Source organism: Pseudorasbora parva, chromosome 9, assembly GCF_024679245.1.
Source record: "Pseudorasbora parva isolate DD20220531a chromosome 9, ASM2467924v1, whole genome shotgun sequence".
NCBI classification, from domain to species: Eukaryota; Metazoa; Chordata; class Actinopteri; order Cypriniformes; family Gobionidae; genus Pseudorasbora; species Pseudorasbora parva.
In genome coordinates, this window is record NC_090180.1 from 20,323,510 (window position 1) to 20,339,225 (window position 15,716).

General features: G+C 45.9%; 1 protein-coding gene across 1 annotated transcript in view; it reads right to left on the reverse strand.

Moving 5' to 3' along the window:
- LOC137089809 (phospholipid scramblase 1-like) overlaps window positions 1–15,136 on the reverse strand; it is a 29,369-nt gene extending 14,233 nt beyond the window's left edge. Inside the window, exon 1 of the mRNA XM_067453383.1 lies at window positions 15,131–15,136. Within this exon, the coding sequence (XP_067309484.1) occupies window positions 15,131–15,136 (6 nt within the window). The remainder of the gene's footprint in view (window positions 1–15,130) is intronic.
- Window positions 15,137–15,716: the final 580 nt, after the last annotated feature.

Consider the following 15,716-nt stretch of genomic DNA (forward strand, 5'->3'; position numbering starts at 1 on the left):
GGGGTTTGGTGTCCCACGCTTGTACGCAGGTGGGCTAGTTTTGCGAAAACCCCGCTTTCCAGAGCTTGTTGTGGCTGCCACCTTCTGGCGGCCCCTGGCCCCATCCTGGAGGATGTTGGGCCGGTGGGTAGCATATTTGTGAATATTTTTTGCCCTCTGCTCTGTGTCTTCTGCTCCACCTTTTAGGGCTCGGGTTGAGCTGCACTCGCAACCTGCGTGCTTCGTAATGGTTCGGTCAGATGCTCCCCTGGAAGCCGAAGCATTGCCATGGCTGACGCCCTAGCGTGAACGGTAGGCCGCTGCATGAAGGAAGAGCGGCCGCCCTGACGCAGGTGACGTAAGTTGTACTCCCCTCGCTTTGAGGGTCTAGGTACTTTCTGCTGAGTACACTGCTTTTGGCAATGTGTTTAGGCTATGTCTGTAGGCACTGCCGGATGGGACTGCGTCATCGCATGGAGGACCCCGTGAGCCTCCGGGATGAAGCCAGCCCCGGGAGGGGCATGGGCTACCAGCTGGCTGTGAGCAGCCAGCTTGGGCAGTCCTGGCAGTGGACTCTGAGCAGGAGGCCTCAGCAGGCCTCCTTGCGGGTGAGTCGCGACATCGGGCCAATGTGCGCCTGGGAGGAATATCCCCGACGATGTCGGCTTCAGCAGTACCTCGTCGACAAGCAGGACCATCATGGCCTCCCTGGGGTGATTCCCCAGGTGGTAACTGGATGTCTAGGTCTTCGTCAGCCAAGCAGACAGCCACTGTCAGCCCGACTTGGAGCGGCCAGCATTCATCCGACCTGCCAGCGAGCATTCGTCGCTGGCATGGCTACAAGCCCAGTTAGTAGGCCTCCCTAGGCCTCCCTGAGGGCCTGCTGGGGTGCAGCAGGCCTTGCCGGGCTTCCCTTGAGGGGGTATTCCCGTGCTTCAGGTGTTAGACGGCAGGTAGTAGGCCTCACCAGGCCTCCCTGAGGGCCTGCTGTGGTAGCAGTAAGCCTCGTCTGGCTTCCCCCAAGGGGTCGTTCCTGGGCTTCAGTCACTGGATGATAGGTAGTAGGCCTCGCGGGGCCTCCCTGAGGGCCTGCTGGGATGCAGCAGGCCTCATCTGGCTTCCCCTGAGGGGGTACTCCAGGGAACTAGCGCTGGATAACAGTTCCTGGGCTCCAGTCACCAGATGGCAGGTAGCAGGCCTCACCAGGCCTCCCGGAGGGCCTGCTGGGTTGCAGCAGGCCTCATCTGGCTTCCCCTGAGGGGGTGGTCCAGGGCCTCGGCCACTGGGTGACAGGGATTAGGCCTCGCTAGGCCTCCCGGAGGGTGAGCCCCGGTTCCCGGTTCCTATGACAGTGAGCATGGTTGCTAGCCAGGGCGGCTAGCATGATCTGCTATCAGGTAGCAGGTCTCACCAGGCCTCCCTGAGGTCGTTCCCTGGTCTCAGTGCCGGCTACGAGTAGCCTGGCCAGTAGTAGGCCCTGCGGGGCCTCCCAGGGGAAATGAGTTCCTTGGACAGAGACACATAACTGGCTCAAGCTGACAGCTAGTGGTTCCTGCCATCAGGCTTCGGTCCTAGCCGGCAGCACCTGATGGCGGGCGCATACTCTAGCACGACGAGTTTACACTGCTGCTATGCGGTCCTTACAGGACAGGGACTTGCATAGGTTGCCTACAGCATGGTACCTACCAGGCAGGCTTAAGAGCTCCCCTCTTAGGAGGGTTGTCTGTGAGCTTACGGCCGCCTGGGCCTGGTCAGTTGGTCGTAGGCCCCTCGGGGCCTCCCTGTGAGATCAGCCTGTAGGCCTTCTCAGGCCTCCTGAGCACCCCTGTAATGTATGTGCTCGGTAGATCCTAGGATCGAGCAGCTGACTCCCCTCGCTAGCAAGGGTGGGAAAGCACTACGCTGAGCGCTGTTCTCCAGGATAGCCCGTCTCTGAGTTCCGGCCTGAGGCGGACACTGCCAGTTCGCAGTCCCTCAGCTTGATGCCTCTCCAGAGGCGAGTTTCCAGAGGCTCTGTTGTTAACAGACTGGGCTGGCAGACGGAAGCGTCCCGCATAGTGACGCCAGGTCAAGCCTCCCTGGTGGCATTCGGTGAAGTTCTTCCCGAATAGTGACTGGCTGGGGCGCCCTCGGGTCCCCTAGCCACATTCCCTTAAAGGAACCCCTTCTGTTGAACAGGTTGGTTCCAGGCCTTTGAGCGGCCGGGGTAGGGTACATGAAGGTGCCCCGAGGCCACAGCTCGGGCTATGACCGTAGGGAATGCTGTCACTGACAGCCTAATGTGACCAGAGGGGGAGTGGTTCAGGCATTTCAGTTGAATTTGCTTGTCCTGACAGTTGTCACTGCCAGTAGGCATGCACTCCCCTCGGCATGGCGGCGTGGGTATATCGTTCCCCATAGCGTCAGCTGACGCAGCTCGAGTTCCCTTTCGAAAGGGAACGTCCCTGGTTACGAATGTAACCTTAGTTCCCTGAGAACAGGGAACGAGACGCTGCGTCACTTTTGCCATGCCTCGGGGCCTGCCTGCGAACAGTCCCTTCAGACGAAGAAGCTGGTGTCATGTTTGCAAGGCGCCCTTATATACTTCCTGGTCGCACCTTGATGACATCATAGGCTGTCGCCGGTCAATAGGATTGCTGTGGTTTGATAGTAGCTCAGACACCGGTCACGCTGGAGGCGTTCCCCATAGCGTCAGCTGACGCAGCGTCTCGTTCCCTGTTCTCAGGGAACTAAGGTTACATTCGTAACCAGGGACGTTTTCCTAGGCCAAACGATTGATTTGCATGAAGAAAATCCCCAAAAGCGATCAGCATCTCCATCCGCCGAAGATCATGATCAAACACATCAAATTTCAAATATTGCCGCCCGTACTTCAGATTTCATGAAACTGCATTGGCTCTCATATGTCTTGTGACCAATTGCGTCATTACGTCAGCATTGATTGTAAAATGTCATTGGCTCTCCTGTGTCTTGTGACCGATTGCGTCATGCTCAGGAGTCTTTTGAATTATTTGAATGAGATATGAATGAATTCGTTCACGGGGCAGCGGGATCATCATTTCAGCGATTAAAACATCAAGATCAACTCTGTTCTTCACATGGAGACATCGTAGGACATCAGAAGACTTGGAATGTAACATGAGCTAATACTTTTATACTGTTTTGGTCAGATTTTGCAATAAATACTTGTGACTGTACATTTATTTGCCTGGTATGTGTTTTATATTGTTTAGATATGGGTAGGTTTAGGGTAGGAGTTGGGTTAGTTGCTCCAAAATATAAAAGTAGCCTTTAAATATTAATAAAATCATGTCTGCTTGTACAAACGCAAAGAATTAAATGCGTCTGTGTATGACGCCAAAGGTTTCTCATTGAAATGAACGGAGCACCCAGCGTGTCGAAAATTGACGATAAAGGTACGCCCAGTTCGTTGAAAAGTGACGACAAGGGGTACTGGTCAAGCGTCCATATGTGACGAGTTGGGTGTGAGAATGTGTTGGTTCTGTCACTCTGGTCTGTCAGTGTGTTTTGGTTTTGTTTCCTTGTTCTTGTTGTGCCTGTGTTCATTGTTAAATGACATTACTCATTAGTTCAGCACATGTTTTTGTTCTGTTAATTATTCCCTGTGTATTAAACTCTGCGTTCTGTAAGTTTATTAATCAGTGTCATTTTTGTGTGGTTGTGTTGCATTTCAAAAGCTCAATGTTGCTTTTACTGCAATTACTACATCTATCTATCTATCTATCTATCTATCTATCTATCTATCTATCTATCTATCTATCTATCTATCTATCTATCTATATATATATATATATATATATATATATATATATATATATATATATATATATAGTGCACAGTGTAAATGAGTACACCCCCTCTGAAACCTGAAACATAACAAATTCAGCAATTACTCTTTACTTAGAAGGCATGCTAGAGTTCTTTAGAGATATAATGTTCCAAGAGGTTTGCTTGACCAATTACCAAAGAAGCACGTTCAAATTATTCAGGGAAATAAGATTTTCTTATCAAAGTGTGAAAATGTTGTGTTGCAAAACTGAGCACACTCTCCTGAAAGTTGCTAAATAAAACTAGATCATTTTTTTCTGGGGTAAGTTTAAGGCATTTTTGATCAACAGATATGTATGTTGGACCAAATAATTAAGAGTAAGTAATTGCTTGACCATTAAAAGTGTTATAGCCTACTGAATCAGTCTCAAACTTAATGCTAATTGAACCACTTGGTAGAGAACTGTCAGGAGACTTATTTCTTAGCATAAAAGAGGACAGTGGTACAAGAGGATTACCAAATCATTGTTTTAGGTGTGAAATTATAGCAGAAGTAACAGAAATTCAAAAACAACAGACTTGACAAGGCCAATGAAATAATCAAGCCTTCATTGTACGGTTTAATTTAATGATGAGTGGGGAAAAAAATGTCTTTGCTAGGCAAAGAGTGAGAGAAATTCCAAGTGAGTGTTACAGAGCCAGCAAAATCTATGAAGAGACGGAGTGTTTATCTCACAGAGTAAGATGCAGTCTGCAGAAGTCACATGCATGATTGTTGTCCACACTTGCTACTGTAGCCAAAGCACAATGAAGCCAATTAGCCTTTTCCAAGGACCATATTTACGAAACATGGACTTCTGGAAATCTTGTGAGGCCAAGTCAGTCATTTAAGATCTAACAGCATCTAAAATGTCCTTGTGTTGTAGAGGAGTATTGTGAAAGTGCCTGGTTCCCATAGTGAAGTTCAGTGATCGCAAAGCGGGAGTTAAACAGGACAGATGTGACAATTAATCATGAACTTGTACTCTCCATGCCAAGAAGCAATCAGAGCAGATACTTAAAATTATGGAGGACATACTAAGTACTAGAATATTATACATTTGTTGAATGAAATCTAGGGTGTACTCATTTCTGCAATCCTCCATTTAAAAGAAATTAGCTAATTTACTTAATGACTAATATATATATATATATTCAATTGTGCCATCTTTCCACACTGTAAAAAAAATATTTAGAAAAAAAGTTACCTGTTTGCCTTAAAATTTTAAGTTCATTGAAATTAAAATTTTGAGTTAATACAATGAACATTTTTTGAAATTCAACAACCTTTACTAAATTATTATTAAACGATTTTGTAAGCATATTGCGTAATTGTGTGTGTTTAACTTGTGATGACGCAGTGAAACATGCCAAACAGTGCTATTTTCATGATTTATCAAATTTTTTTTATGTGGTTCAGATATAATAGTATTTTGAGTTTCTATTTATTAAACAAATTTCCTTCATTGAATCAACTCAAATTTTAAATTTCAATAAACTCACAATTTTAAGGCAACCAGGTTACTTACTTTTTTAAGTTAAACCAACAAAAAACAACAAAAACCTTTTACAGTGGCATGAATTGCATTAGAGATCATTAAGAAAAAACATATATCCTATCACAGCCAGAAATACAGGGGGAGTAGGGGAACATGAGGCACAACGTAATGCAGGGTTATTTGTAACACGCAACTTTAAGGATGACGAAACTTATTGTTATTATTTACTAGTTGCCATGTCAATTCTTTAGAGAAAAAACTGCACCAAAATAAAAAATAAAAAAGCTTTGGAAGATATCACTGACCATCCATTTAACCATAGCAAAAGTACATTTCTGTTTATTTAAAAAATAAGACAAATCTAATATTATTGTAATCTTATATCTGTTATTTAACTGTTGAGATTGTTCTTTAATGTGCTGATCTAACAGCAGAAGACACGATCCATGGTTTAAATCCCAGTTGAGCAGGTTGGGCATGTTTTAACACTACGTTACAATGAGCCCCTATTAGAAATATGATATTATATTCTATACTTTTATTAATTATTTTGAGACACCATAAGAAAAGGGTGAATAATGACTGAGAGTCAATGATCAGAAATGATTGATTATTATATGTTGTATAGCTGTATTTAGCTATAAGTGTTTGTTGTCAAACTCAAATTAGTTTATTTTTAATTCTTAAAAAAATACCATTATTTTATTTGAAAAATTTAATAATTGTATTTTATTGACAAAATATTTTAATTTGTCGTGGATTGTTTTTATTTATTATATCAGATAACATTTTAAGCTGTCATATGGTGAAGTTACAATGCACCCCACCTGGGGCATGTTTTCAAATTTCACTTCCATTCTTTCGGGGTAAAAAAGGGAAACAAGTATACACTGTTTGTCTGGCTATCATCAGACCAAGCTCAATTTAAGATTGAACATTGGTCTGCATTGAAAAATAAACCCTCATATCCCCAAGTGGATTGACACAAAATGGAGAAAGTCAAAAAGTTTTAGGTTGTGCCCCGCTCTCCCTTTCTCTAGGTTTGTGACAAATACTGAGCTCAGAGCCCTCTCCACGGACAGCTTGCCAAATACGCAAACAATTTATTCTGACTGATTTGTAAGTGTGAACTTCTGAATAGGAACACGGAACCTGATGACGCAATTAGTGGGACAACAATAAAACAGCACTTGCTCTACACACAGTCTCCAGTTTTCTTTTTAAGATCAAAATTATTGCTAAAGATTGTTTTTGTTTGCTATAGCCACCATTTCTATCCCGCATGGAAATGTAGCTCACGTCGTCAAACATGTCATGGATAGATAATGTCAACTCTAGCTGAGTCTTCTTACATCCGTCCGTTTTTAACACATCTTACTGTACAGTCTGACATTAATGACAACTGATATAATGACACTGTCAGTGTGACAGGCTTACGATTGGGATCATGTCTGTACAGTCTGACAAGGAACAGGTATGAAGGACTATTATAAATCATACAGTGTGCACCATGCTTAATGATAAACATCTTATTAATAATAAACATATCCAGTCTTATCTGACCATGGTCAAGGTCTCCAGATGACAAGGAAAGTGGTACGGGTCTGGGCAGGGTATCATTGCGGTGTCCTCTAGTGGAGCATAAATAGACATGTATCATACACTTTTGTAAAACAAATGATTTGAAATCTTGTGTATTGCTAATCAAAATAGATGTCATCATTCCTACACAATTCAATCAGGTTTATGAAAACTTAAGATTCATATTTTAACATTTTAAATATATAGCATCCTGGGCCTCCATAACACCTCAGCAGTGCCACAGGCTGATTGCCTCCATGCCACGTCGCATTGAGTCATTTCTGCAAAAGGATTCCAGACCAAGTATTGAGTGCTTAACTGAACATAATTATTTGAAGGTTGACTTTTTTTGTATTAAAAACACTTTTCTTGTATTGGTCGGATGAAATACGCAATTTTTTTTAGATTGAATTTTGGGTTCCCTTTCGGGGAACTCGAGCTGCGTCGAAACGCTGTGAGAATGCCTCTGCGTTAATGCATCGTGAAGCGCCTGTAGAACCATTCCATCGGAAAAAATATTGATCGTCGGTGTGATGACGTCATCGACCGGAAGCTATAAAGCATCCATGAAAACAAACAGGAACTAGCTTCTGAGCCTTCAGCAAGCGATCTGTGTGAACCTGTCTGTCTATTTGGTGTTTTTGTCTGTCTATTGCAAGAGATTTTCCACCCTTTTGTTAAATATTCCATATATTTACAAAAAAAGAGAAAATAAATAGATAGATTATGGCGAGTGAAAGCAGCAATTTCAGGAAGTGTGTTCATCCCTGCCCACGCTACATCACGGGTGGGGATACACACTCTCTCTGTGTTGCCTGCTTGGGAGCGCAGCATGCCCAGGCAGCCCTCGAGGGGGCTGCTTGTGAGCATTGCGAGAAGTTACCTTTGAAAACGCTGCGCTCCCACCGGGCACTCTTCGAGGAGGGTACCTCGGCTCATGTTCCCCGCGGCTCTGGTCCCGCTGCCGCCGAGGCGGAGCGGAGGCTGCAGTCGTGGGGATCACAATTGGATGTTGCAGAGGGGTTAGAGACGGGCGCTGCCTTATCTCTGCCCTCACCTGCACCATCCAGCGGCTCTTCTCGGGGCATGGAAGCACGCATGGCGGTTTCTTCCCCCCCGAGAGAGTCGCCGGTGCTTCAACTGTCCAGCTCCGAGGAGGTGGACGTTGAAAGCATCGAGACTGAAGACTCGCCACTTCAGTCCCCTGCATGCGAGGAGCTCGTTGAGGTTCTGACGCGAGCGGTGGCCAGGCTTAACATCGACTGGCCAGCCGAGAGATATGAGGCAGGAAGAAAACGTACAAGTAAATTAGACGAAAGATTCCTGCCTTCTCGCGCCTCAGAACCTCAGCGACGGGGCTTGCCTTTCTTTCATGACTTGCACACTGAGGTGGCAAGGTCATGGAAGAGACCGGCATCATATCGTGTTTTCAGCCCACAGACTTCGGTCTACAGTAACATCGCTGGGCTGAAACAGTATGGTTATGGGGCGATGCCAAAGGTTGAGGAGACGCTCGCGAGCCATCTCTCGCCTTCCTCGGCATCGTCCCTTAAAGCCCCGACTTTGCCCACCAGACCTTTAAAAACAACGTCGGCGCTGGTGGGCAAAGCGTACTCGGCAGCGGGTCAGGCGGCTGCATGCCTGCACACGATGGCAATCGTGCAGGCATACCAGGCTGACCTGCTGAGGGATCTGGACAGTAGTGATGTCGTGGGGGGAGATATAATTACAGAGTTGCGTTCATCCGCTGATCTAGCTCTCCGGGCCACCAAGGAGACGGCCAGATGTGTGGTCGCTCTATGGCAGCCCTGGTGGCCACAGAGAGGCATCTCTGGTTAAACCCCACAGACATCAAGGAGAGGGAGAAAGCCTTTCTGCTTGATGCGCCGCTTTCTCCTGGAGGCCTCTTCGGTGACGCAGTCCATACTGTCACCGAGAGGTTCCAGGAGTCGAAAAAGCAAGCTGCGGCGCTCAAGCAGTTCCTCCCTCTCCGGGTCCAGGTCCCTGGGGCTGCTGCTGACATCAAGCAGCCCAAGCCGAGTACGAGCGCCTCGCACAGGGCAAAACAAAAGTAGAGTGTCGCCACCCAAACTCCCCCTCAGCGCGGGGACAAAGGGCGGCGCTCTCAGACGAGGCCTTCGAGGGGCAGGGCTGATCTGAGGACAGTCCTGATCGCCAAGAAGGCCTCGTCGAAGCGTTCCTGACGCCAGAAGCATCAGGACGCTGAGGGTGGTTCCCCCCGTAGGGAAACGGTGTTTACCCCTGCCAACGGTACCCGTTTCCCTGCGGCACCCTCTGGGGGCTGTGCTGCCAACCCCGCCGCAATGCCGGGGCGCAGTCGGTCCCCCGAGCAGTCAAGTCAGTCGTTCCCTGCCGGTCCGCCGCTTCAGGGCACTGTGCTTGTTGCTCAAAGTACACCAGAGGCCAGCCTCGAGAGGCTGGTTCCCTTAGTAGATTTTCTAGACGAGTGGAAACGTCTATCGAACATATCTCGTTGGGTCCTGCAGATAATCGGAAGGGGGTACGCCATTCAATTCAAAAGGCGGCCACCTCCTTTCAGCGGTGTCCGACCTACAGAGGTGGGCCCGGAGCAGGCTCTGGTAATGGTACAGGAAGTAGATACACTCCTGCAAAAGGGGGCTATAGAAAGGGTTCCTCCTCCCGGCAGGGAGTCTGGGTTTTACAGCCGTTACTTCATCGTGCCAAAGAAGGATGGGGGCTTACACCCGATATTAGATCTGTGTCTATTAAATCGCTCAGTGGCCAAGCTCAAGTTCAAGATGCTCACACTCAGACAGATTGTGTCGCAAATCAAACTGGAGGATTGGTTTGTCACCATAGACCTCAAAGATGCGTATTTTCATGTCTCCATCCTTCCACATCACAGAAAGTTCCTCAGGTTTGCCTTCAGGGGAGAGGCATACCAATATCGAGTACTTCCTTTTGGTCTAGCACTGTCACCCCGCACATTCACCAAGTGTGTGGATGCAGCTCTGGCGCCGTTGCGTCTGCAGGGCATCCGCATACTGAATTATATCGACGACTGGCTGATTCTAGCGAATACAGAGCAGATGGCGGTTCAGCATCGAGATGCTGTTCTCGCGCACATGTCGAAGTTGGGGTTGAGGCTGAACGCCAAGAAGAGTGTGCTTTCTCCGGTTCAGAGAACCACTTTTCTAGGTGTGAACTGGGATTCGGTAATTATGCGGGCGCAATTATCACCAACACGCATAGCATCGATCCTGGCAGCAGTCAAAGAGCAGAAGCTAGACCGGGCCGTCACTGTGAAACAGTTCCAGAAACTGTTAGGTCTCATGGCAGCAGCGTCCAACGTAATACCTCTTGGCCTACTGTACATGAGGCCACTGCAGTGATGGCTCAAAACAAAGGGGTTCTCCCCGAGGGGAAATCCGCTCTGCACGATCAAAGTCACGCGGCGATGCCTACGTGCTCTGGTCATGTGGAAAAACCCGGGGTTTCTATCTCAGGGTCCCGTGTTAGGGGCTCATGTTCGTCGCGTAACGCTAACGACAGATGCCTCTCTCACGGGCTGGGGGGCGACCATGAGTGGTCGCTCATCTCAGGGTCTATGGCAGGAACATCATTCGGCTAGAGATGCTCGCAGTGTTTCTTGCATTGAAACAGTTTCTGCCCGACCTCAGGGGCCACCATGTGTTAGTCAGGTCAGACAACACATCGGTGGTCGCCTATATAAATCATCAGGGGGGTCTGAGGTCCCGTCCGCTGGACAAATTGGCGCATCGGATCCTCCTGTGGGCCCAAGGGAAATTGCTGTCAATCAGGGCAGTATATATCCCGGGGGTCCTGAATCAGGAAGCAGACAGCCTGTCGAGGCAGGGGCCGAGGCCCGGGGAATGGAGACTTCACCCAGAGGTGGTGGAGCTCCTATGGAAGGTATATGGGAAGGCAGAGATAGATCTTTTTGCTTCGGCGGAGAATTCCCACTGCCCGCAGTGGTTTTCTCTGTCCCATCCAGCCCCGCTAGGGTTGGATGCCATGGTACAGGAGTGGCCGAGGCTACCCCTGTACGCCTTCCCCCCCGATTGTCTTGCTTCCAGGAGTTCTGGAGAGGGTACGCCGGGACGGGGCCCAAGTACTTCTGGTGGCTCCGTACTGGCCAACCAGAGTATGGTTTTCGGACCTGGTATCTCTCCTGGAAGGCTCTCCGATGGAGATTCCGACCAGGAGGGATCTACTCTCTCAGGCAGGCGGGAGATTCCTGCACCCACGCCCGGAGATGTGGAAACTATGGGCTTGGCCTCTGAGGGGGCCAGGCTCATAGAGGAAGGTCTCTCGGCCGAGGTCGTTGAGACCATCCTTCACTCCAGAGCTCCGTCCACGAGGAAGCTGTACGCTTTGAAATGGAAACTTTTCTCAGCATGGTGCAGAGAACGCCAGTGGGACCCAGTTAACTGCCCGGTTGGTACAGTGCTGGAGTTTCTGCAGGCTAGGTTCTCGGCAGGGTTGACCCCCTCCACAATAAAGGTGTACGTGGCGGCCTTGGGTGCCTTCCACATCCCTTTGGGTGGAGTGTCTTTGGGAAGACACCCTCTGATTACACGCTTCCTCCGTGGTACTTTAAGGTTGAGGCCGGCTATGCACTCAAGGGTCCCAGCATGGGACTTGGCCATTGTTTTGAGGGGCTTGTCCGGGCCGCCGTTCGAACCCTTAGAGGAGGTTTCGGACAAGTTCCTCACCCTAAAAACTATCTTTCTTTTGGCCATATCGTCTCTCAAAAGAATAGGAGATATTCAGTCCCTGTCAGTAGGGCCCTCATGTCTAGAGTTTGCGCCGGGGATGGTGAAGGCCTTTCTACATCCCAGGCCGGGTTACGTCCCCAAGGTTCCTACGAGCCCACGGGGCCCCATTCCTCTCCAAGCCTTCTGTCCTCCTCCGTTCACGACGTCAGACCAGGAAAGATTAAATCTGCTGTGCCCTGTTAGGGCGTTAGATACTTATGTCCACAGAGCTGCCCTGTGGAGAAAGACCGATCAGTTATTCGTCTGTTTCCAAGCAGTAGTATCCAAGCAGAGAATGAGCAAGTGGGTGGTCGAGGCCATCTCACTTGCTTACGAGGCGGCCGGGCAGCCGTCTCCACTGGCTGTCCGGGCGCATTCTACCAGGGGTATGGCTGCTTCTAAAGCACTTTTGTCGGGGGCTTCCCTCCATGATATCTGCAATGCGGCCGGCTGGTCGTCTCCGCTAACCTTCGTCAGGTTCTACGAGTTAGATCTGGCATCTACTGTTGGGGCGCAGGTACTCTCGTAACCGTGTGCGCTTCGGCTTCACACATACGAGACACTTGGTCCTATGGCGATGTGGATATAAGCGTTCTCACAGCGTTTCAATGCAGCTCGAGTTCCCCGAAAGGGAACGTCTCGGTTACGTATGTAACCCTAGTTCCCTGAGGAAACGAGATGCTGCGTCGCTCTGCCATACTCCCGGCGTGTCCGTGATCACTTACTTCAGGCTTTATCAGAAGTTAGTTCCTGTTTGTTTTCACGGACGCTTTATAGCTTCCGGTCGATGACGTCATCACGCCGATGATCGATCTTTTTTCCGATGGAATGGTTCTACAGGCGCTTCACGACGCATTAACGCAGAGGCGTTCTCACAGCGTTTCGACGCAGCGTCTCGTTCCCTCAGGGAACTAGGGTTACATACGTAACCGAGACGTTTTCATGAGCTGTATGCCAAAATCATCAGTATTAAAACAATTAAAGACCGGAAATATTTCAGTTGGTGTGCAATGAATCTAAAATATATGAAAGTTTTTTTTATTATTATTATTACATTGTGGAAAATAATTAACTTTATCACATTATGCAATTTTTTTGAGAAGGATAAATTACATTTTAGTTTACTATAAATGCTTGTCAGTACATTTGACCACAAACTTTAACCAAACTTCAAAGACAATAAAGGTAATAATGAAATTACATATAAAAAATTTACTAAAGTACTTTAAGTGGTTTAAAAAAGTTCAGCATTTAAATTTAAACTTCAAAACTTTTTCTTTTAATTGTAAATAACATGTAATTAAATATCCAAAAACATTACATTAGATTTGCATGTATTCTTTTAAAGTGTGTTATTTCTGTAATGAGTTAAAGCCATAGTCTGAATCCACACCGTGTTTGTTGTAGTCAAACAATCAGAACCACCCTTAACACCCACCCTTAACAAACTCACCTGACATTTCCATATTTGATTTTATCTGGGAAGAGAGAACACGTTCATACATCCACATACATACATAATGGCAATCAGTATTGTTTTGTGTACATTTGTTCTCCTAAAAATGTGTATTCGTTGTAAATAAATGAAATGTTAAAAACTTAATAAGACTTTATAAAACAGCACATTCATATATAACATACAATTTTTAACTTAAAATAAAAAATGTCATATATTGAAAGATATACGATACATACCAGTAAGATGCAAATGGTCTGTTTGTTAGTAGCACTGATAAGTACAGCAAATGTTTCTCTCGTGAGGGGAGGGGGGGTTCCAGCATGATGTTTTTTGGGTCAACAGTGGTTTGACACACTTTCAAAATGTATTCACTTCTGGTTTTAACAGCTCGAAAATTTTTCCGTTTCTGTTATATGCCATAATTGCATAATTGGATTATTTTATATTTTTTATTATATTTTTATCTTTATTTTATAATTTTTTTTGAAAAAACAATCTATACAAAACCAGGGTGCTGGACGGCATATTGTTCCTCGCAGAGAGGAACTTACCTTTACGAGGTAAAAATGACCTGATCGGAAATCCAAGAAATGGGAACTAAAGTTGCTGTAAATAGAATTAATTCTTAAAATGCATTACTGTGTTAAATCAAATCAGCATACAAGTGAGAGATGCAAAATTGTATGCTGTTGAATCTGACTCCACACCCCAACATAGGAGCAAGATAAATGCTGCATCCCAATTCGCCATATATATATATATATATATATATATATATATATATATATATATATATATATATATATATATATATATATATATATATATATATAACCCTGGTACAACCCAATGACTGCTATATGTGGAAATATAAACAAGTAACGAAACCTGTTTGAGTTAGCTCAAACTGAAACTTAAACAGGTTTTGTTTATATTTCCACCCTAGTCATTGCTGATACTGTTATAGGGGCAACAGAAGGGAACAGAGAGAGTGAGTGAAATCAGATAACACTATTTATATTTATAAATACAGAGGTTGGAAGTGAAGCAGGAGAAGCACGGGTGAGTCTGAACACTGATCAATTACGGATGGTTGACTGCGGGTAACTTGCGTGTTCTGGGTTAGGCCTAATGGAGTTTAACTGGAGATGATGGCTGATCAAGAGGATCCTCGAGGCTGGCAGTTGGAGACAGATGACAGAAGATAGGACGACACGAGCAGGTAAGTGTCTCCTGTCCACACAAACACAGGAATTTTCAAAACCGCAGCTCTTTCTATGTGGTTTGGCTGTTCGTTCACATGCAAACGCAGTATCCGGTTACTGAAACCGGACTTTTTTTTTAAATTCTGGCCAGGGGTTACAGTGTTGTCATGTAGGCTAGATGGTGAAACCAGAGATTTCGGCTAGTAAAGTCGAACTGTGCGCCGTTCTCTCCTTTGCTTGACGTTAGATTGTGTGCCGTTATCTCTTTTGTTTACTCGAGTCGAGTCTATCCAATGGTGGACGTAGCTTTTAATAACTAATAACAGCGCTTATCTCATTGTATTGCAGAACAGAGGTGCCATAATCCAATAATATAAAATAGTATGGCAAGTGAGTATGTAAAACTAGCCTATACAGTCCTTGTGGGGCCTGCCCTGTATAGACCTGTCGCTGAGTCCAAAGTAAAGTGACTTGTAAGGGTTCCACCAAGTCCATGGCATCCCTCAGTGCATCGTTGTGGCGTGAATGGGACAATATGTAGAAATCTTGCAGCCTATAGCGTGTTTTTGTGTTTTTATGTGGACAGATTTTTTAAAACCGTGCTTGTGTGGATGCAATTCTTTTATCAAACAGAGGAGGAAAAACTCTGGTTATAAAAATACCCATGTATGGACAAGGCCTCAGGTAAGTGTGTCTCAGGTAAGTGTTGCAGTAGGAGTTGCGCGCATTGTAGAGAAGACCAAACACTTGTGAGGAGGAAGGTGACTGCTTAAAGGGTTAGTTCACCCAAAAATTAAAATTCTGTCATTAATTACTTACCCTCATGTCGTTCGACACCCATAAGACCTCTGTTCGTCTTCTGAACACAAATGAAGATGTTTTTGTTGGAATCCGATGGCTCAGAAAGCCCTCAACTGGCAACAATGACATTTCCTCTCTCAAGACCCATAAAAGCCACTAAAGACGTTGTTACATAAATCCATCTCATTAGTGGTTCTACAATTATTTTATGAAGCGGCGAGAATAGTTTATGTATGCAAAAAATTTAAACTAAATAACGACTTATTATTAGTAATGCCTAATTTAAAATTAGGCATTACTATATAAGTCATTATTTAGTTGTTGTTTTTTTGTGCACAAAAACTATTCTCTTGGCTTAATAAAATGATTGTAGAATAACTGTAGTGAGATGGTCTTTGTGACAATGTCTTTAGTGCCTTTTGTGTGTGCAGGTGGTGAAAAAAAGAAGATTATGAGAAGTGTAGTGCTGAGGATGAGTGAGCTGATGACTGTTACAGGGCTTGAGCTTCGCTATTATTGTGTCTGTACTATGTTGTAATGAGCACTGACTGGAAGCACTATAAAAAGTTAAAATATAATTATTATCAGTAGCAGTATAGTAGGC